This window comes from Beta vulgaris, chromosome 7 (assembly GCF_026745355.1).
Source record: "Beta vulgaris subsp. vulgaris cultivar EL10 chromosome 7, EL10.2, whole genome shotgun sequence".
Lineage (NCBI taxonomy): Eukaryota > Viridiplantae > Streptophyta > Magnoliopsida > Caryophyllales > Amaranthaceae > Beta > Beta vulgaris.
In genome coordinates, this window is record NC_079208.1 from 2,422,125 (window position 1) to 2,443,499 (window position 21,375).

A 21,375-nucleotide genomic window follows, 5' to 3' on the forward strand; every position below is an offset into this window, starting at 1 on the left:
AAATGTGTGTAATCTTATAAATAAAAGAAATTTAACAATTACTTTCTTTCTAGATGACTTGCATGACCACGATTCAAAAATTATTTGACAGTTATGATATTGGACTAACTACACCTTTGAATCTACTGCACCAGCGTTTTGCATCACATAATTTGATCTCAACTTGATACACAAACATTATACAACTAAAAAAGTACCATATTTGGGAGTGAACGAAAAAGCACACGGTACAACAACTATAATATTTTATAATTGGTGCTAGCTAGTTCACATTTGTGTATATATCCTTAGATGAGTGCGTAGTTGCGTACTGTTATTTAATGGAGTGCTCCATAATAACAATTAACAGGATCAGTTTATATTACATATTGCATTTTGCTAAAGAAATAAGTACTCCATATCAAATGTTGTTAAATAATTCAACTCATATGAATAATTCCACTCATAAGTCATAACATAAAGTCATTTATGCTGGAACTTAGATAATAAAGTAATATAATTTGGCTGAAACTCTACATGAGTAAAAAAACAACAATTTTTGTTGTAGACATTACAAAGTACTCCCTCCGTCCCATAATATAGTGCCTACTTCATTTTTAGTAGGTTAAACTTTAAAATCTTTGACCGTATATTCTCATTTGTATATATAAAAAAACATATTCACATGAGATCTTGTTAAATTCGTCTCAATGTGTAATTTTATAATATCAAATTTTTATATTTTCTATTAATACGAAATTGAAGATATTAAAGGTCAAAGTTACCTCTTGAAGATCGTGTAAAAAAGAAACAAACACTATATTATGGGATGAAGGGAGTACAACGTATTCAACAAGAAACAAGCACTATATTATGGGATGGAGGAAGTACAACGTATTCAACAAAATGAAAGTTATCTTTGTGACGAAAGTCCAAAGTTTAGGGTTCCACAAATTTATATGAGCACTCTTGCTAACGTTTTTTTTTATGACAGCAAGTGTAAAATAACCATCACTAATCAACGTAGGCCACCAAAAACAAGATGCTTAACAACTTAATGACTCTCATCAGTCATCAACGTTGTCCTAGTGTTGATCAGCATTGTTGAAGTCAATCATCTAATTAATCTTCATGATCCCATACATCAGCAACACTCTTAAATGGTCCATCGCTTTTATTAACAAAGAGATTTTCCCCATCCAATTCACGCCTCTGAGAAAATCAATCATGTTATATTAAAATGCAAGTCCAAAAACTCTATTAGGATTTTCCATGTTCAATTTTCATGTACCAAATACACCATAATAATATACGTCGAAAACTCGTTAGTGATTTCACCTGGTTTTTAATGGTGCAAAGGGCTTCAAAATCTTGCTCAGGTATTTCCCAATCAAAGACATGAATGTTCTCTTGGAGGTGATCTGGGTTAGTAGACTTTGGTATAACACTGGTTCCTCTTTGTAAAGCCCACTTAACTAATATTTGGCCAGGGCTCTTGTTCAACTTCTTTGCCACCCTATCTACCACTGGATCATGCACCAAATCTCTTCCTCCCTCTTGTGATCCCAATGGTGAGTATGCCTGCCAATAAGAATCCACGCATATCGTTTAATTGCAGCCTGGATAAACATAAATTTTGCTCCGTCGATCCATAACTACTTGTAGGTGAGTACGTAACTGTGACTACAATTCAACCGAAACACAGCAATCACATTAAAGAAACAGCTTGAGCCTATATTGTTTATAGTAGCAGAGGCGGCTAAGGTCATGTGCACTGCACAGGACCCCTGAAATTGAGTGAAACATAAAGGCCCAATTCTATAGCTGTCCGCCTAAAGAAAAAAAAGAAAAGAAAACCTCAATCTAATTACAAATTTGAAGAGATTAATTTCTATTTGGTGTTTTTCATCTTCTCCTCTTCTCAAAAAAATCCCCATTTATAACTCTTCCGTTCCTTATATTCTCCAGAAAATTTAATCTTTATAATTTATTTTAGCACAGGACCCCTAATTTTATGAGGCGACCTTATCTATATAGTAGAATCAAAATGCCGTGGAGTTAATTGAATAGCATGTTTAATGGAATAACGCGCATCCCTTAATCAAAAGTAAGGCATACTCATCTTAAAAGGACAACCATTAACCAAAATTTCATGAAGCGACTTACCGTTACATGTAGGTTGTTTTTCCTGCAAGCCTCCAGCATTTTATCATTCCTCCATCCTGGGTGCATTTCCATCTAAAAATTTTGGCCAAGATAACATATATATTCAACTTGCATGATTGCATATATAGCTATGTTAGTATGTTTAATGCCATAAAAATTATAATAAAGTGAAAGGTAGGACTCCATCAATGATCAATCAGTAAACCTTCTTACTTTCTGTTTAAGTATATGCATATGTTACTACGAAAGGTTTTGATCATATAAATGCATTCACCTGGCAAACCGAGGGCATTATTTGAGCAATATCAAGGAGCTTATTGAGCTTCTTGATTGTAAAATTACAAACCCCAATGTCCTTAACAAGATTTTCCTTGACAAGTTTCTCCATCTCCCTCCACACACCTTCCATGTCAAACTCCATCACCTCACCTGCCTTGGGTGGTCTACTAGCTCCATCTTTCAAGTGAAATGGCCAGTGAATCTGCAAGTTAATTATTGATCACTCTTAGCTAGTAGTATCAAATTTCGCGATTGTAAAACAATAATAGAAATCATAATGGATGCAGTTGATAACATTACAAGATAGAGGTCGAGGTAATCTAATTGAAGTTCTTGAAGAGTATTGTTGAAAGCCGGACGAACCCTTTCTGGAGATAAATCAGTACACCTGCAAGATCATAATGGTTTATGTTGTGAATATACATGTTATATATGTTTTGATGATGAAAATTAATATAATATGTTATAGTATGAAAGTTTGCAACAGATGATTTAGAAAGGAATAAACAAGTGAAGACTTTGAAGAAATGAAGATTCAAGATTGAAGTCAAAATGAAGATTCAAGATTGAAGTCAAAGTTTATATTTTTAAGTAGAGTTACTTTTGTAAAAATGTAATATACTTGAATTAAGTGATATGCTATGTGTCAAAATAGTAATATAAAAGTTAGATATATTATTATTTTCTTAGAGTTAAGAAAAATATATAATTATGTTATTTTATATAACTATATAAAAGGAAATTAGTTTTTGAAATAAAAAAGTTTTATAAAAAGTGTTTTGATAAATATTTTATAAAGAGATTTTTAAGAAAAAAACGTGTTTTATAAAACGTAATTTTATAAAACGTGTAAAGTTTTTTAAAGAAAAGTGTTTTGAAAACGTTTTTATAAATATGGTTTTAAAAAGATTTGGAAAATATTTTTGATAAAAAGAATTTAGTTGAAAAAAATCTAATAAGAAAAAATTATCTTTTTGAGATTAAAGATAAAGATGAAAAAGATAAAGTTTGTTTTTCTAAAAAGAGAGTTTTATCCCTTAAATTAAGGATTAAAAGATAAAGATATTTTTGAAGGATTTTCGTCCAAACCAAGTCTATAAAAGGGTTTATAATTCACTTTTAGATCTCACGTTTTCAGAGAGAAAAATCGGAATATTAAGAGCTGAAAACATTTCCTACGCACAGAGATAGCACTGTTGAGTCAGTTTAAGTAACTATTCAACGATTGTAATTGTCCTCAAATTGCTTGACTAAGAAGCACACAATTGAGGGTCGTTTTCTTTCTGTAATTTCACCATTATAGAGAGTGTCAACACTTAGAGTTAAGTGTTGGGGGTCCTACTAGAGTTAGTAGTGAGGGAAATCTTATTGTATCAAGAGGTTGATATTTTAGGATTTAAAGAAATAAAAGAGTTTTTGTTTCTTGTGGACGTAGATCTCAGAGGTGAGATTGAACCACGTTATATCTTGAGTTTGAGTATTGATTTAATATAGTTTTAGTTTTAATTTTCGCAAAAACTCAAAAAAGAAATTTCGAGTGTTTACACAGTGTCTGGCACTGTGCGATAACAAAAGTTTTGCGAAAATCGATCAAATTTCGTCACTCAATTCAACCCCCCCTTCTTGAGTGTCACCTTGTGTTCCAACAAGTGGTATCAGAGCAGGCTATTCTCGTAAGACTAACATCTAGAGAATAGAAATCATGAATATGCAAGATGACTCTCGAGCAGACACTCCAAGTGTCCAATTTTCAATGGAGAAGATTACGGATGGTGGAAAGCAAGAATGAGGATCTACATTCAAGGCTCAGACTATGAGTGTTGGAGAATCATAAGAACAGGACCTATACTAATCCAAGTCAAGAATGCTGAAGGAAACTTGATTGACAAGGACGAAGATGATTACAACTCAGTTGACTATGCAAAAGCCGAAAAAAACTTCAAAGCTATGAGTATTCTCCAATATGGAATTGGACCTAATGAATACTCAAGGATCTCGGCTTGTACTACAGCAAAAGAAATATGGGACACGCTGGAATTGGCCCACGAAGGTACGAATGAGGTAAAACAATCTAGAATAGATTTGCTTGTCCAACAATATGAATTGTTTGCTATGAATAAGGACGAATCTATTAAAGAGATGTTCACTAGATTTACACTAATCACTAATGAATTACATTCTCTACGGAAAACATATACTTCTGAAGATTTAGTGAGAAAGGTGTTAAGAAGTTTAACAAATCGATGGCTCCCAAAAATAACCGCTATTCAAGAAGCTAAAGATTTGACTAAACTTTCACTAGAACAACTTATTGGATCATTAATGACTCATGAACTTGTCTTAGATTCTAAAACTAATGAACCAAAAAGTAAAGGTATAGCCTTGAGAACTGAATTGGAAATTGAAAAATAGTGATAGTGATGATGATATTGATTTTCTTACAAGGAGATTTAAAAATTTTCTCAAAAAGAACAAAAACAACAATCCTAGAAAAGATGAAAATTTCAAAGGTAAGAGCACTACCTCTAACTTTAAGAAAAGTGCTACTAATTCTGGTTGTTTCAAGTGTGGTGAGTACGATCACAGGATAAAGGAGTGTCCCTTATGGCATGATGAGAAGCCTAAAGAAAGAAGGGAGCAATCCAAGAAAGAATTTAAAAAAGCTATGATCGCTGCGTTGGGGAGATTCGGACTCTGACGAAGATCAGAGCGTGGCACAGTGCCACGAGGCTAAACTATGTCTGAATGTTGTACAGAAAACACTGAAGACGGCACTGTGCAAGGACGACTCACATCTATGTTTGATGGCTAAAAGTTCGAACCCTCTCGAAGAGGCAGAAGACAGTGAGGTAAGCCTAACTTCCTTAAAACCTTCAATTCACCTTCTTTCAAAAGGTCAACTTGTCACACTACTTGGAAACATAATTGATGATTGTCAAAACATAAATGATAATTTTGATATCATGAAAAAGGAAATAAAAAATTTGACCAAGATAAAGATTGGATTAGAGTTAGAGTACAAGGACTTATTGAAAGAAAATAAAACACTAACGAAAAGGATTGATGAGAAAGATATTGAGATAGACTCACTAAAACACGAAAAAACTCTTGCTGATGACATTATAAATCGCACAGTGCCATCCACTGTATTTGAAGCGGAAAAATCGAGTCTTGAAAAACAAATTGAAACATTAAATCACGAGTTGGTTGAACTTAGGAATTCAAGACAAAAATCTAGGATTGTTCCATTAATGTTGCCTAGTGATGCTAAGTTAAGTGAAGAACTTGACAAAGTTAAAAGAGACTTAGAGATTTCCAGAAAAAGAAGTAGTGATTTAAATACATCAGTCGAATTTTTGAAATCACAACTATCTATTGCTCGAAAGATGCACGAAAAATGGACTAATGGAATGAATGCTCTAAATTACTTAACTAGCACTACAAACAACATGAACAAAACTGGATTAGGATATACTGATCAGCCGCACAGTGCCAGGCTCTGTGCGAGAACCTACGAAAGAGATTTTCGAAAGAGAAAATACGTGGACCTTCCTGAATATCTAATTTGCAACTTTTGTGGAAATAATGGTCACCTAATTGACGACTGCAACAAAAAGAAAAAACGAATTGCAAAGAATGTTAAACATGTCACTCAAATATGGGTTAGGAAAGATATACTAGATGCTCAACGAAAGAAAAAGGGACCCAAGCAAATTTGGGTTCCTAAAACTAACAAGTGATTATTTTGCAGGCAAACGTGAGAGGAAGTGGCGAGGCCTAAGTCGTATCGGCTAAAGCACAAATAAATCAATACTACCCTACACAAATGTAGTATAAGGAAGTAAGGTTCGAATCCACGGAGAAGGTAGGTTTGGCTTGACTAGACGTGTGCTATGGTAACAATGGGGGTTTTGTAATGAAAATTAAACAAACAAAGCAAAAACAAGGAAAATCAAATAATAAACGAGATCTGGCAATCAATCTTCACAACCAATTCAACCCTTGATCATTGAACAATTCAACACCTAAGTTACTTGAACGCCCTATTGTGAATCATAAGATTCAATCTCCCCTAACGTAGTGGTAAGACTAAGCGAGCGCTCTAATCTTACCCTTAATGGCATAACAACCTAGTCCAAGCGTTCTAGATTCAATTAAGCAATTAGATAACAACTAGGGAGATTCCAATAGGGTAATCTAGCATTCACACAAGCGGTCGAATGCGAAATTATATGATGATTCTTCTTATACTCAATCATCCACGAGCGTGCAATAATTGGGCATAAACTACAACCCTAGATAATCTCAAAGCAGACAATTATCTAGATAGTAGAGATTGCAATAAGCAAGAAGTTAATTGATCAAGTTAACTTAAGCACAAAAACAATCTAACATAAAAAACATGAAGAATCATCAACATTCAAGCAAATTAAAAGAAGAATTGAACTCACAAGTTGATTAAAATGGTTGATTCGATTGATACACCAAGATGGAAGATTAGCTCTCCATAATATAAAGATTACAATTTCATTTTGTTCTCTCTAAAAACCAGATAAAAACTCTCAAAACACAAAGGACGAAATGTTCCTTTAATCAGCAAAACGGAGAAGACGAAAAGCCGAAATCCCGTTGCAGGGCTCCGCGACCGCGGAGGAAATCACCGCGACCGCGGAGGGGTCCGCGCCGCGGTGAGGTCGCGGAGATGCTACGGCAAATTCCTTTGATTTCCTCCGAAATTCGTCGCGACCGCGTCATGTGCTCCGCGACCGCGGAGGCTGCCGGTACATCTTCCTTCTTCTTTCCTTGGATGCTTCCTCATTTGATTAACATCTTCCCATCTTTGTTTCCTTGCCACTTAAATGCATTTTGACTTATTCCACTTGTACACTTGACTTTGTGACTTGGCATTTTCTTCAATAGCACATTGTTACAATTGGACCCTCTCATCAACATAAAAGAAAATAAAGAACTCAAATACCAATTGATGAGAAAGAGTACAAAATCATACCAAAATATGTTCAAGACCACACAAAAATAGCCAAATAAGTACTGAAAAATGCCATATGAACATGGCATATCAAATTCCCCATGCTTAGACCTTTACTCGTCCTCGAGTAAAATCCTAACTCCTTTCTATCTCCAAGGTCTATCAAGGAAAGCATGGAGAAATTCACACAAAATCCAATCCTAACACCACTACTCCAATCAAAAGCGAATAAGTGATGAATCGCAACTAGCTAAAGTTTGAGCGGAAGTAACCTCAACGCATCAAAACTCTAGCCATCTTATCGCTCCATAATCCACAAGATAGTTAACTTGGTGTGAAATGACCTCAACACACCCAAGCTAACTGCACACAAACCAAAGAGCAAGGGAGCTAACATGTCCTAGATCCCCCAAGCTCAACTCACACACTACTCCCTCAAAACAAAGCCTTGGTTCGGAATAACACCATCAAACCAAGAGCTTACCTCTTAAAACAACCTCCGACTCCCCTTATGGCTCCAAGATGAAAAATTAGAGGTTTTCTAACCTACCACCATCTAAACCACAACCTCCTTATTTTAACCATGAGTGACCTACCCAAACGCCGCTTCAAACACCCTTCATATGCCACCACTCCAAAATAATGACATAGAGTCCTCTCCTTTTGCCTAGGCGCCCTCCGGGTTTTCACCTAGCCACTCATCATATTTTTTTCATCTCTCATTTTTTTTTTTTTTTTTTTTTTTTTGTTGTTTTTTTATCATTTTTTTTTTCTTTTCTTTTTCATTTCTTTTCATCATTTTTTCTTTTTTTTTTTTTTAGAATAAACCATAAACAAATATACATATCAACCACATCTCACTCCCCCATGCTTGAAGGACACATTGTCCTCAATGTGTAAAATATGAAAAAACTAGCAATAGGGAACGAGAACCTCTAGTAACCACCATAAGCAATAGGCAACAAGAGCAAACACACAATACAACTCCTTCCACACTACACAAGAAACTCCTCCAACTCCAAACTTAAATCTTCACCACAAAATTCTCAACACAAAAGTAACCACAACAAACAAGTGATCATCCACAACTCCCAATCACAACATCTCACCACAAGAATAATAATCAACCAACCACAACTCTTAATCAAGGTAACTTTCAAATTACAGTATGAAAAGTTCAAGTTTACCTCAAAGAGGAAGAACAATGCATTGATTGACTAACCAAGTAAGAACAACACCCCAAGTGCACTCCTTTGCTCCTTAATACCCACCAACTCCAAGAATCAAAAACCCCCAAATTTTAGGGTTTTCAATGGATTTTGTAAAAGAAAAGAAAAGTGGAGATTTTGAAGATGATTGAGTGGGAAATGAATGAGAGAGTGAGAAAGGGATTGAATGAGTGAAAGAGAGGAATTTGAGTGAAAGAATTGAAAGGAGATGAAAGGGGATGAGTATGTGTGAGAATAGAGAAAGAGGGGGGGGGGGAAATTGTGGAAGGAGGAAAGAAGAGTAAAGGGCGAAAAAATTCTCACCTGGCTGAAATACGCAGCTCCGCGACCGCGGAGAAAGTCACCGCGCCCGCGGTGGTGCTCCGCGATCGAGGTCAAGTCGCGGAGTTGCTTGCGGCTCTTTTTGATTCATTTTTACTTGTAACCAGGGCCGCGCCCGCGGGGTATGACGTCGCGCCCGCGGACTGTTGCAGCGCCCGCGGTTAGCCCGCGGAACTGCTCTCGGCAAAACCTCAAATCTCTTCTCTCCTTTTTTTTTTTTCGAAGGGAGTGGTGATGAAACCCACCCCATTCAGCTTTCTTGATTTGCTTCAAAGGTTCTCCTACAAGAACAAAACACCAAAACACACAAAACAAAACATAACAACTCATCTCCAAATAAAATATATACAAAACACGGGTTGCCTCCCGAGAAGCGCTTAGTTTAAAGTCGAAAGCTCGACATCATGCAACCACAAAAGTTTTACCTCACATCGAACTCAACATGAACACTAGGCTTAACTACATCAATAGAATAGATAGAGTGATCCTCTTTACCTCCCATGGCTTCATGCATTTTAAACTCAACGTTTTGACCATCAAACTGCATGGTCAAAGAACTGGTGCCACACTCAATTCTAGCATTAGCCGTTTTCAAGAACGGCCTCCCTAAAAGAATAGGGGCGGAATGCCTATCATGCTCCATGTTAATTACATAAAAATCAGCAGGAAAAATCATCTTATCAACTTCCACTAGAACATCTTTCAATACACCTCTAGGAATGGAAGTGGACCGATCCGCTAATTGTATGACAACATTAGTCGGAAGCAATTCACCAAATTCTACGGACTCATATAAGGAATAAGGAAGCACATTAATGGAGGCTCCCAAATCTAGCATAGCCCTATCAATCTTTGTGTTACCAAGGGTTATAGGTATAGTGAACATGCCCGGATCATTGCATTTTTTTGGCATTCTCTTTTGAAAAACGGCGGAAACATGTTCACTAACCTTCACCTTTTGCTTCCCTTTTAAATTCTTCTTCTTTTTGATGGAACAAATTTCCTTCAACCACTTAGCATACAAAGGCACATCTTTTATCAATTTTAACAAAGGAATATTTACGACACATTGACTAAATGTTTCATAAATATCCTTAGAAGATTCAAGCTTACGATTGTCCTTTAATGCTTCGGGAAATGGGGGTACCGGTTTGAAATCCGGAAAAGATTTTACCTCTTGGTGAGAGCTAGGACTCACCAATTTTCAACTTCTTTTGATGGGACTAGAACCTCACCTCCTCTTCCTTTGTTACAATCTCCTTCATAACCTTGCTCTTGCTAGGCTCTAGATCCACCAACTCTTTGCCACTCCTCAAAGTCATGGCACTCACATTCTTCTTTGGATTCACCTCGGTTTGAGATGGTAGCTTCCCCGAACTTTGGGCCTCAAGTTTATTCACGACACTAGACATTTGACCCACTTGTGTTTCCAAATTGTGAATGCTAGACCTTGTCTCCTGTTGAAATTGCACCATGTTGGACTGCATAGTAGTCACATTTTGAGCCAAGGCCTTGATCATATCCTCGGTGGACATTGAGTTGGAGCTAGAGGATTTCCCTTGAGCTTGATATGGTGCTATGTAAGGAGGAGGGTTATGACCTTGTTGAAAATTCTGATTTCCTTGAAGAGTTGGATTCCCTTGCTTGTAACTCAAGGCCGGATGATCTCTCCATCCGGGATTGTAAGAATTTGAGAATGGATCATACTTCCTTTGTCCTTGATATCCCACGGCATTCACCTCTCGGGTTTCCTCTTGCAAAGTTGGAAAAGAATCGGTTGGATGATTGTTGTTGGAAAAAATACCACAAGCCTTCACTTGTTGTTGATTGCCACTCACCAAAAATTGCCGGAACATGCCCTTAAGGTCGGACACTTCCGACTCCAAAGATGATTTAGAACTTGCCGCTTAACTCCCCTAGTGGTATTTCTCTTAGAATAAGTGCGGGAACTTTCAGCAAACTCACTTATGAGCTCCATGGCTTGTTGTGGTGTCTTATTATCAATTTACCCCCACAAGCAGCATTAACCATCCTTCTCTCATCAGGAAGGAGCCCACCAACTAAGTATAACACAAGATCTTTCTCGGCAAAACCATGATAAGGACAACAAGCAATGAGCCTTTTAAACCTCTCTAAGTAGTCATAAAGGATCTCATCATAACCTTGCTCAATGTTGCTAATGGCCCTCTTAAGCTCATTCAACTTGCTTGAAGGAAAGAACTTCTCCAAGAAAGCTTGCTTCATCCCCCTCCATGTGTCGATACTGTTGGGGCTCAAATGATAGAACCAATCATTAGCCTTATCCTTCAATGAAAAAGGAAAGGCCCGCGGTTTGATTTGATCCTCCATTACACCCCTTGGCTGCATACTAGTACAAACAGCATGGAATTCCGCGAGATGTTTGATTGGATCCTCCCCATTTAAACCATGGAAGCTTGGCTGTAAATGAACAAGACCCGACTTCAGCTCAAAAGTAACATTCTCTCCAAACTCTGGATATTGAATGGCCAATGGTGCTTGGTCCAGATTAGGAGCGGAAAGCTCCCTCAGTGTCGGATCAGCTCTAGGCGGCATCTCTTCTTCCTCAATACCAATGTAGAAAGGTAACTCACGAAAATGACCCCGAATCTCCTTTCTCAAGCGATAGAGTGTCCTTTCGATCTCTGAATCAAACAACAAAGATCCAATATGAGAAGCACGGGTGTGAACCATAAGACGGGTTCACACACCAACAACAAAAGCAAACAAACACACAAATAAACAACCCAAACACGCTGTCTTCCCCGGCAACGGCGCCAAATTTGGCGAGGCCTAAGTCGTATCGGCTAACGCACAAATAAATCAATACTACCCTACACAAATGTAGTATAAGGAAGTAAGGTTCGAATCCACGGAGAAGGTAGGTTTGGCTTGACTAGACGTGTGCTATGGTAACAATGGGGGGTTTTGAGTAATGAAAATTAAACAAACAAAGCAAAAACAAGGAAAATCAAATAATAAACGAGATCATGGCAATCAATCTTCACAACCAATTCAACCCTTGATCATTGAACAATTCAACACCTAAGTTACTTGAACGCCCTATTGTGAATCATAAGATTCAATCTCCCCTAACGTAGTGGTAAGACTAAGCGAGCGCTCTAATCTTACCCTTAATGGCATAACAACCTAGTCCAAGCGTTCTAGATTCAATTAAGCAATTAGATAACAACTAGGGAGATTCCAATAGGGTAATCTAGCATTCACACAAGCGGTCGAATGCGAAATTATATGATGATTCTTCTTATACTCAATCATCCACGAGCGTGCAATAATTGGGCATAAACTACAACCCTAGATAATCTCAAAGCAGATAATTATCTAGATATATAGTAGAGATTGCAATAAGCAAGAAGTTAATTGATCAAGTTAACTTAAGCACAAAAACAATCTAACATGAAAAACATGAAGAATCATCAACATTCAAGCAAATTAAAAGAAGAATTGAACTCACAAGTTGATTAAAATGGTTGATTCGATTGATACACCAAGATGGAAGATTAGCTCTCCATAATATAAAAGATTACAATTTCTATTTTTGTTCTCTCTAAAAACCAGATGAAAAACTCTCAAAACACAAAGGACGAAATGTTCCTTTAATCAGCAAAACAGGAGAAGACGAAAAGCCGAAATCCACGTTGCAGGGCTCCGCGACCGCGGAGGGCGTCCGCGACCGCGGTGAGGTCGCGGAGATGCTGACGGCAAATTCCTTTGATTTCCTCCGAAATTCGTCGCGACCGCGGTCATGTGCTCCGCGACCGCGGAGGCTGCCGGTACATCTTCCTTCTTCTTTCCTTGGATGCTTCCTCATTTGATTAACACTCCTTCCCATCTTTGTTTCCTTGCCACTTAAATGCACTTTGATGACTAATTCTACTTGTACACTTGACTTTGTGACTTGGCATTTTCTTCAATAGCACATTGTTACAATTGGACCCTCTCATCAACATAAAAGAAAAATAAAGAACTCAAATACCAATTGATGAGAAAGAGTACAAAATCATACCAAAATATGTTCAAGACCACACAAAAATAGCCAATTAAGTACTGAAAAATGCCATATGAACATGGCATATCAGGAAGCAGCCTATGGTATCTTGACTATGGCTGCTCAAGGCATATGACTAGTGATAAATCTCAATTCCTCTCATTAGTAGCCTATCATGGAGGGTGTGTTATATTTGGTAATAACAAAAAGGGATAAATTGGTATTTGAAACGTTGACAAATCTTTAACACACTCCATAGAGAATGTGATGGTGATGGTAAGTGGTTTGAAAAGTAATTATATGATCAAGGTAATTATGTTGAATGTCATGCATGAACCTTTTACAAGATAACTCGTGGCTTTGGGATTAATTTCTGGAAATTAGTTGAGTATTATACCTATTGTCCTCCTTTAAATATATTAATTAGAGTGTTATTGATGCATGTCTTGGTGAAGCTTTGTGAGTAAAGGTCCACTTGATATAAAAGGACTCGTAATGGTCTAATGATGCTGTCCTAATGTCATGATCCTAAGTTGCCGAACTAATAAGTTATATGATCCTAAGTTGCCGAATTTTTGAGCTATGAAATGCAAATTCTTTCTCTTATAGCAAGCTTGATCTTTAGCCCAATATTCTGATTTTCTATTCATGAAATTGACATTTGTGCCTCATTATTTCTTTCTTTCATATGTCCCACCTTATCCTCATTTTTCCTATATATTATTATCCTTCTTTTCTTCACATATTCATCCAAAGTTCAACAAGTGCTTTTAATCTTGATTCATGGTATATGGAGCATATATATACAAATAAGATAGTGAAAGAAGAAGACGCATTAGTTAAGGAGGAACATGAAAAGGTTGGAGGAGACACTAATGCTTGAAAGAATGAAAGTACTGTTTCACACTGTGCAGGGCACAGTGCGTGCCATGAGATGTATCTAGAAGAAAATGAGTTTCGAATTAACTTATTTCGCCTTTGATATCTTATGGATTGACTCTAGTAATATTGTATGGTCTGACTCTCTTAAAAAATAAAAAAAATAAAAAAAAATAAAAAAAAAGAAGGGAAGAAAAGAAGAGTAAGACACTTGTGTTAGATAAATCTTAGAGTTCAATTCATAGATGGAAAAAATATTATCAAAAGTTTGAAGATCATCATTTTGAATTCCAGTATATCCGAAGGTTAGTTATATTTGAAAGGGAATAGATTGTTCAGTGACACAGTGGCACACACAGTGCCACAGTGAAGAAAGTCTTATGATGTTTATTTGCGGAAGTTGAAAATATGAAAAAGGGTTTAAGCACTTGTTGAGCCAATTGCCATTTCAAATCTTTAACCTTGCATTACCTATCTCCATCTTACATTCTTAGCTATTAACCATGATCCTTCATGATTATTTCTTGCTTCATAAATTCGGATTGTGAGTTGGATTATATTTTTGCTTAATGACTTCGGATTGTGAGTTGGATTATGATATAGCACCAGCATCCTTAGTATTTATTGCTTGAGCTACTTGAATTATTTTACTGACTATATCTCACTTTGACTTGCTAAACATGTTGATAATCTCCTTTTTGATAATGTCAAAAGGGGGAAGATGGGTATAATACTTAGACTATTGAATGAAATGATCTTGGTTACCAAGTTACTTGTATGTGAATGATATTATGTTACTTTCCCTAATGTGATTAATGATGCATACTTTAAGGGGGAACAAGTGATTATTTAACAATATTATATTTATGGTTTGTCATCATCGATCAAAAAGGGGGAATTTGTTGTGCATATACATGTTATATATGTTTTGATGATGAAAATTAATATAATATGTTATAGTATGAAAGTTTGCAACAGATGATTTAGAAAGGAATAAACAAGTGAAGACTTTGAAGAAATGAAGATTCAAGATTGAAGTCAAAATGAAGATTCAAGATTGAAGTCAAAGTTATTATTTTTAAGTAGAGTTACTTTATGTAAAAATGTAATATACTTGAATTAAGTGATATGCTATGTGTCAAAAATAGTAATATAAAGTTAGGATAATTATTATTTTCTTAGAGTTAAGAAAATATATAATTATGTTAATTTTATATAACTATATAAAAGGAAATTAGTTTTTGAAATAAAACAAAGTTTTAAAAACGTGTTTTGATAAAATATTTTTATAAAAGATTTTTTAAGAAAAAAAACGTGTTTTATAAAACGTAATTTTATTAAAACGTGTAAAAGATTTTTTTAAAAGAAAATGTGTTTTTGAATAACGTGTTTTATAAATATGGTTTATAAAATCAGATTTTATTTTGGAAAATACTTTTTGATAAAAACAGAATTTGAGTTGAAAAGAAAATCTAATATGGAAAAAATTATCTTTTTGAGATTAAAGATAAAGATGGAAAAAGATAAAGTTTGTTTTTCTAAAAAGAGAGTTTGATCCCTTAAATTAAGGATTAAAAGATAAAGATATTTTTGAAGGATTTTCGTCCAAATCAAGTCCTATAAAAGGGTTTAATAATTCACTTTTAGATCTCACGTTTTCAGAGAGAAAAATCGGAAATATTAAGAGCTGAAAACAGTTTCCTAACACACAGAGCATAGCACTGTTCGAGTCAGTTTAAGTAACTATTCAACGATTGTAATTGTCCTCAAAATTGCTTGACTAAGAAGCACACAATTGAGGGTCGTTTTCTTTCTGTAATTTCACCATTATAGAGAGTGTCAACACTTAGAGTTAAGTGTTGGGGGTCACTACTAGAGTTAGTAGTGAGGGAAATCTTATTGTATCAAGAGGTTGATATTTTAGGATTTAAAGAAATAAAAGAGTTTTTGTTTCTTGTGGACGTAGATCTCAGAGGTGAGATTGAACCACGTTATATCTTGAGTTTGAGTATTGATTTAATATAGTTTTAGTTTTAATTTTCGCAAAAACTCAAAACATAAATTTTCGAGTGTTTCACAGTGTCTGGCACTGTGCGATAACAAAAGTTTTGCGAAAATCGATCAAATTTCGTCACTCAATTCAACCCCCCCTTCTTGAGTGTCACCTTGTGTTCCAACAGTTTATTGTTAGGTGTGATCAACAAGGAAACCGGATATACCACTCCAAGGCATGGAAACTTCGCTTTCCTATTAGTTTAATTTCGCCCCTCTAGGATCACCGGGTTAACACGAAACAATTAATGAGATACAATGGAGAAAACAATTCACAAGATGATCTTCTATGTGAATCAACAAGAACTTTGTGTTTAGAGTTTGTGAAAAGTAGATTAGAATATGAAAAATTGCTTTTCTATATTCACTCCTCATAAGAATAACAACAGAAGTCATATATAAATATGACCTTTCATAGATTAAAGTTGTTATTGTCATAACCCCCTTTAATCCACTGATTAAGAACCTTTAATCCTCAGATTAAGAGTCTCAATAGTCATTAAGAGGATAACGTAACGTACACAATACAATGGTTATAAACCGTTCACGCACCTTTTCACGTCCCAAAACAGAACACTCGTCGCGACTCGCGATACAGATCGCGAGTCGCGGCAACACACTGGTCGCGACTCGCGACGGCCCCCAAGTCGCAACCCTCGACTGGCCTTTTGTTTTGCTTGGTTTTTCTACTTGATTTTGCGTACTCTAATCTTAACATACTAGACCTCCGACCCTCCTCTTCTAGTATAGGATCTTATGAGCTTGTAAACCCATTACACTATAAATGTTCCAACACTTATAGCATTCCCTTTTTACTTTAATGGAAATCCAACTACTTCAAAATAATCCAAGTATTTTAAAAGCCTTTTGGTCGTTGATCTAGAGTTGAACTATACACTAAAGACGTTTGAACCTCTAAAACAAATTTTGCAACAAAATAGAAACACAGAGGAAATATTGTTCTGAAGACATCTTGTGTGAGGCTAACATCACAAAGATTGTATTCAAGAAACCAACATATATACAAAGTTCTTGAGATCGTCTTCAAATTAAAATTAATTATAACATTATTATTAATGGGATTTATAGCTTAGAAGATACCATAGCTTTGAGGTGATAAACAAATGCTTCCTTTCTATGCCGGCTTGCATAGCTGCTTTAACTGCATGACCAACCTGAGCAGATTGAAAAAGTGTTCAAAGCATTAGCTTTCCTTCATAACTCTCCACATATGGCAAGTATAAGCCATTAAACCTTTACATGCAGAATTACTAGCAATTCGCCAAGGCTTACATATGGCAAGTTTAGGCCAATTCACACATTTTGTATTACACTCGGATTGCAAGCAAGCAGTGGAGATGATCACAAATACACAGCAGGATTATGAGGATTTTTATAGTGATATTGTTATAGCTTGCAGGGAGCTGCAGCACTACTTCCAAGAGATGAAGTTATTGTTCGCTAGACGACTGGATAATCAAGTGGCGGGTGCACTATGCCATGGGTGTAGGAGTGGGCTAGATTCCCTTACTGTGAATCAATTATCTCCCCATTCCCCCGGATTATTATCATGTTTTTTCACAAAAGAAACGGAATCAAATAACAAAATCCGTTTCTACTTGTTTGGTTAGTGTGTAAAGTAACAATTACCGTTACTTGAGGGAAACACATCCCCCAAGTTGTTTCCACTCAAAAACCTAAGGAAACAAATAACGTTTCACTCCTCAAACAAGAGGAAAGGGAGTGGGTTATATTTGTTTCTATTCCATTATGATACCAAACAACTAATAAGGGTAACACTTATTATTACCCTTTCCCCTCCTTATCAAAATCCTTACCATTCCGTTTACGGTATTCATACCAAACACCCCCTAAGTATGGATTGTAATAGGCTTGATGCCATGACAAGTTAATTTATGATTACCGTTTGTTCACCAAAAAAAAATAGCAAAGGTTATTGGATATGTTCAAATGTAACTTTCAAATATAACTTTTTATAATTATAACTGATAAATGGCTCATGAGAAAAATGGTACAGTAAAAGTTGTGGGTTGACAAGTACGCAACTATTTTTCATATATATAAGAGGATGTATTGTTATTATAAGCACATAATTAATCCATAAAAATTCGAATCAATTATGCTAAGTAAATACTTAGAACTTCTAGAATATAATCATATGCTAAAACTTTACCTCTTCTTGCACACCATATTGTGAAGCTGTATCCACGTGCATATAACCAACCTACAATCATAAAATACAGGTTACTTTTAAAATGCAAATCTGAAGCATTAGGAGAACCTCATAAGTCATATATATATATATATATATATATATATATATATATATAATATATATATATATATATATATATAATGTTTTTAGGATCGGGATCCTACTTTGGATCGTAGGGGTTAGTCGGATTGAATCGGTAGGATCGGATAAGATCCTACAATCCTGTAAAATAGGGATAATTATGCTAAAATATGGTGAGAAATTCATGTTAAAAATTTGCACAAATAATAATAACTTATTCATTAACAAATGGTGATATTTTTTCTACACTATAAGATTGAAGTAACATGCAACCAAAATCTTATAGGAGAAATATTAATATGTGAAATTACTTTACGATTTTTTTTACAATAGGATCAGATCATAGAGTCGTAGAATCATATTAAGATCCTACCATGTGATTTTTTGTGGTTGGATAGGATCGAAAGATCCTACAACAGTAAGAACCTAATCGGGATCGGTAAGGACCTTTCGAATCATAGAATCGTAAGATCCAGGTCGGGATTTTAACAACAATGGGCTGCACAAAATCATCTTCCCGTCGTTTAAATATGATAAAGATATTATATTATTATGGTATATTTTCCCTTTTTTAGATGCAAGATTTGCCTTTTTGTGAGTAGATTAAGAAACCAATTGTTGCATGTGAAAAAAATGAATTATATACTAACATAATTAATTACCTGTGTGATCCAAGAGCTAAAAAAAATACTACTATAAGGTTAGGTTGTCAAATTTTCTAACCATGTTTGGCTGCTAGTTCAAACATGGAAATTCTTAATCCAAAAAGGGTTCTTAAAATAAAGCCCATTTTTATTATATAGATATTTTTTAATCGGATTTTCGGATTATCCGAAATTTAAAAATCCGATCCGTATCCGATCCGATAATCCGATTTTTTTCCGGATATCCGATCCGAAAAATCCGAAAATAAAAAATCGGATCGGATATCCGAAATTTCGGATCGGATCGACGGATAATCGGATCGGATCATTCGGGTCGAATCTTTTTGCACACCCCTAGCTCTTAGTTCATACTTCATACCAACCCTTATATGTACTAGCTATATGCTAAATAATACTACCTCTGCTCCACTCCAAAAGAAAATGCAACTCATTTAGAGAGTCAAACTTTAACCACGAATTCCTACCACTGTATAAATAATAACAACATGGTCATGTAAGATCTCGTTAAATTTATGCTAATGTATAATTTCGAAATATATTTTTTGTCAATACATAATTAAAATTATTTATGGTCAGAAGTTGTGTAATAGAGATGGTAAAAAGACAAGTGTTACATTCTTTATAAAGCGAAAAAAGTACGTATTTAGACATTGGCTTATTTTTGCTAAATGATACTCCAGTGAGTTTTAAGATCCCTATTTTTATTCACTCTCTTCAATTTGAAGCTCAATTCATGCATGCTTAATTCGAGCCGACTTTGTCAATGCCCAAATCAAACAAACTCCACTGGAGTCATAATACTAACATAATAACATCAAGTACTTGAATTGCTTAATTTGGGAGTTCTGTAAGCCACTCAAATAATTTTACAAAAACCATCTCAAATTTAAATTGTTCAAATTTTGACAAAGAATTTAAATATTTAACACATTGTAAAAAAACGAGTGAGTCTTGGATGTAACAAATTACACCATAATAGTAACTTATTGTATAATGTACATAAAGACATAGAGTTTAACAAGAATAATATAACTATACAAATAAAACATAAATCTTTTGTCAATATGTTATTTGAGTTCTTTTTACTAAAGAAGCAGTAATTTACGAGTTGTTATACCATAAATTATTATGATATAATAGTTATATTCAAGAATTTGCGATAATCCGCTTCCTCTCTCCTTTCTTTTTCTCTCTTCTCTCTCCTCTCCTACAAAACCCTAATTTTCAATCTAGGGGTACCACCACCCTTTTGCGCGGTGGTTAGCCCCTGTTTCTCCTTTTGTTACTAGTTTTTTAAGTTTATGTTTCAATAAATTTCAGTCTCTCTCTAATGGAGAATTTTTCTACCCATATGTTGAGTATACCTACTCATATATTGGGTTTTATCTCTCTACATGTGAAGAGTTTGGAGACTTTGTTTGTAGGTTGTGTAATTCAAGATGTTGATTTGTTGATCGAAATTTGTGCGGAGTTGCAGCAGATGTCAAGACTTCATCTACAATCACTTGAATCAAATCCAGTTCTACTTCAAAACTACAAAAGATCGACAGACCCCCTCGCAGAAGGCTGCATTAAACAGCGAGGTTAAAGACAAGGGTTTCCAGAATTATTAGATCTACTCAACGATCGTGGTTTTGTCATATTAGAATTGTATTTATTTTATTTTGATATGTATTTGTTTAGTTTCTACTTCTATTGTAGATGTCGTATGACTTTCAATCAATGATTAATGTTAATTTTAAAAAAAAAATTGCGATAAAATTATTAGAAAATTTTGGAAGGTACCTCAGTGATAGCAGTGAAGACAGAGTTAATAGCTTGAGAACCAGACTTCCAAGTACCCAATCCCACTGCTGGTATTTTGTGGCCGCTTATCAATGGAAAGTACTCCATTTCTTTGTGCTGAGGTGCCGTCGTAGATGTTGCCTGAGCCATTTTTTAACTTATTTCCTCACTCAATCTGCTAGTCTGCTAAGTGCTAATTAATTTGCTCTACCAAAATTAAAATGGTTGGGTCACCTTTTTTACCTAAATTTTGTCCCCTAATAAGTGTGAGCTCACTTAGCTTATACTTCTAGCTAGTATTGCATCAGAATTGGACAAGGAGGTGAGAAGGAACACGAGAATGCGTGCGAGTGTACACCTGCAAGTGTTGCATGCATGGTGCACACGTCGGAGTCGTTTGGAGGGTGAGCGTGTCACCACTACACCAGTTTGAGGTAGCTAGTCATGGGTATTAGAAGTATTAGATAGGGATGATAATTCAATTCGGATACGGTCCTAATCCGAAAGAAGAAAAAAATTCGAGTCGACTCCAATAAAAAATAATCTGCAAATGTTTAAAAATTCCGACTCCGAGTCGGAGGCGAGTTAGAGGCGGATCCCATAAAAAAAAGTCTGACATTTGAATCGGACTCCGGCTTTAAGGCAATTAATCCCTTTTTTTTATTGATATAAATGTGTTATATATGTGT

General features: G+C 35.4%; 1 protein-coding gene across 1 annotated transcript; it reads right to left on the bottom strand.

The window, feature by feature from the left end:
- Positions 1-779: 779 nt before the first annotated feature.
- Positions 780-21,025, bottom strand: LOC104898246 (aldose reductase). Its single transcript, XM_010685298.4, has 8 exons — positions 20,687-21,025; positions 18,114-18,164; positions 17,021-17,094; positions 2,725-2,812; positions 2,420-2,626; positions 2,146-2,217; positions 1,318-1,560; positions 780-1,191 (listed from the first exon to the last, which is right to left on the bottom strand). Exons 1-8 carry the CDS (start codon positions 20,834-20,836, stop codon positions 1,102-1,104), a joined length of 975 nt encoding a protein of 324 aa, XP_010683600.2. The 5' UTR covers positions 20,837-21,025; the 3' UTR covers positions 780-1,101.
- Positions 21,026-21,375: the final 350 nt, after the last annotated feature.

Excerpts from the sequence above, each read along its gene's own strand:
- LOC104898246 (XM_010685298.4), bottom strand. The coding sequence starts at position 20,836 with ATGGCTCAGGCAACATCTACGACGGCACCTCAGCACAAAGAAATGGAG. Across the intron at positions 17,095-18,113 it reads AATATGGTGTGCAAGAAGAG|GTTGGTCATGCAGTTAAAGC; the intron begins GTAAAGTTTTAG and ends CAATCTGCTCAG. Across the intron at positions 1,561-2,145 it reads AAAACAACCTACATGTAACG|GCATACTCACCATTGGGATC; the intron begins GTAAGTCGCTTC and ends TCTTATTGGCAG.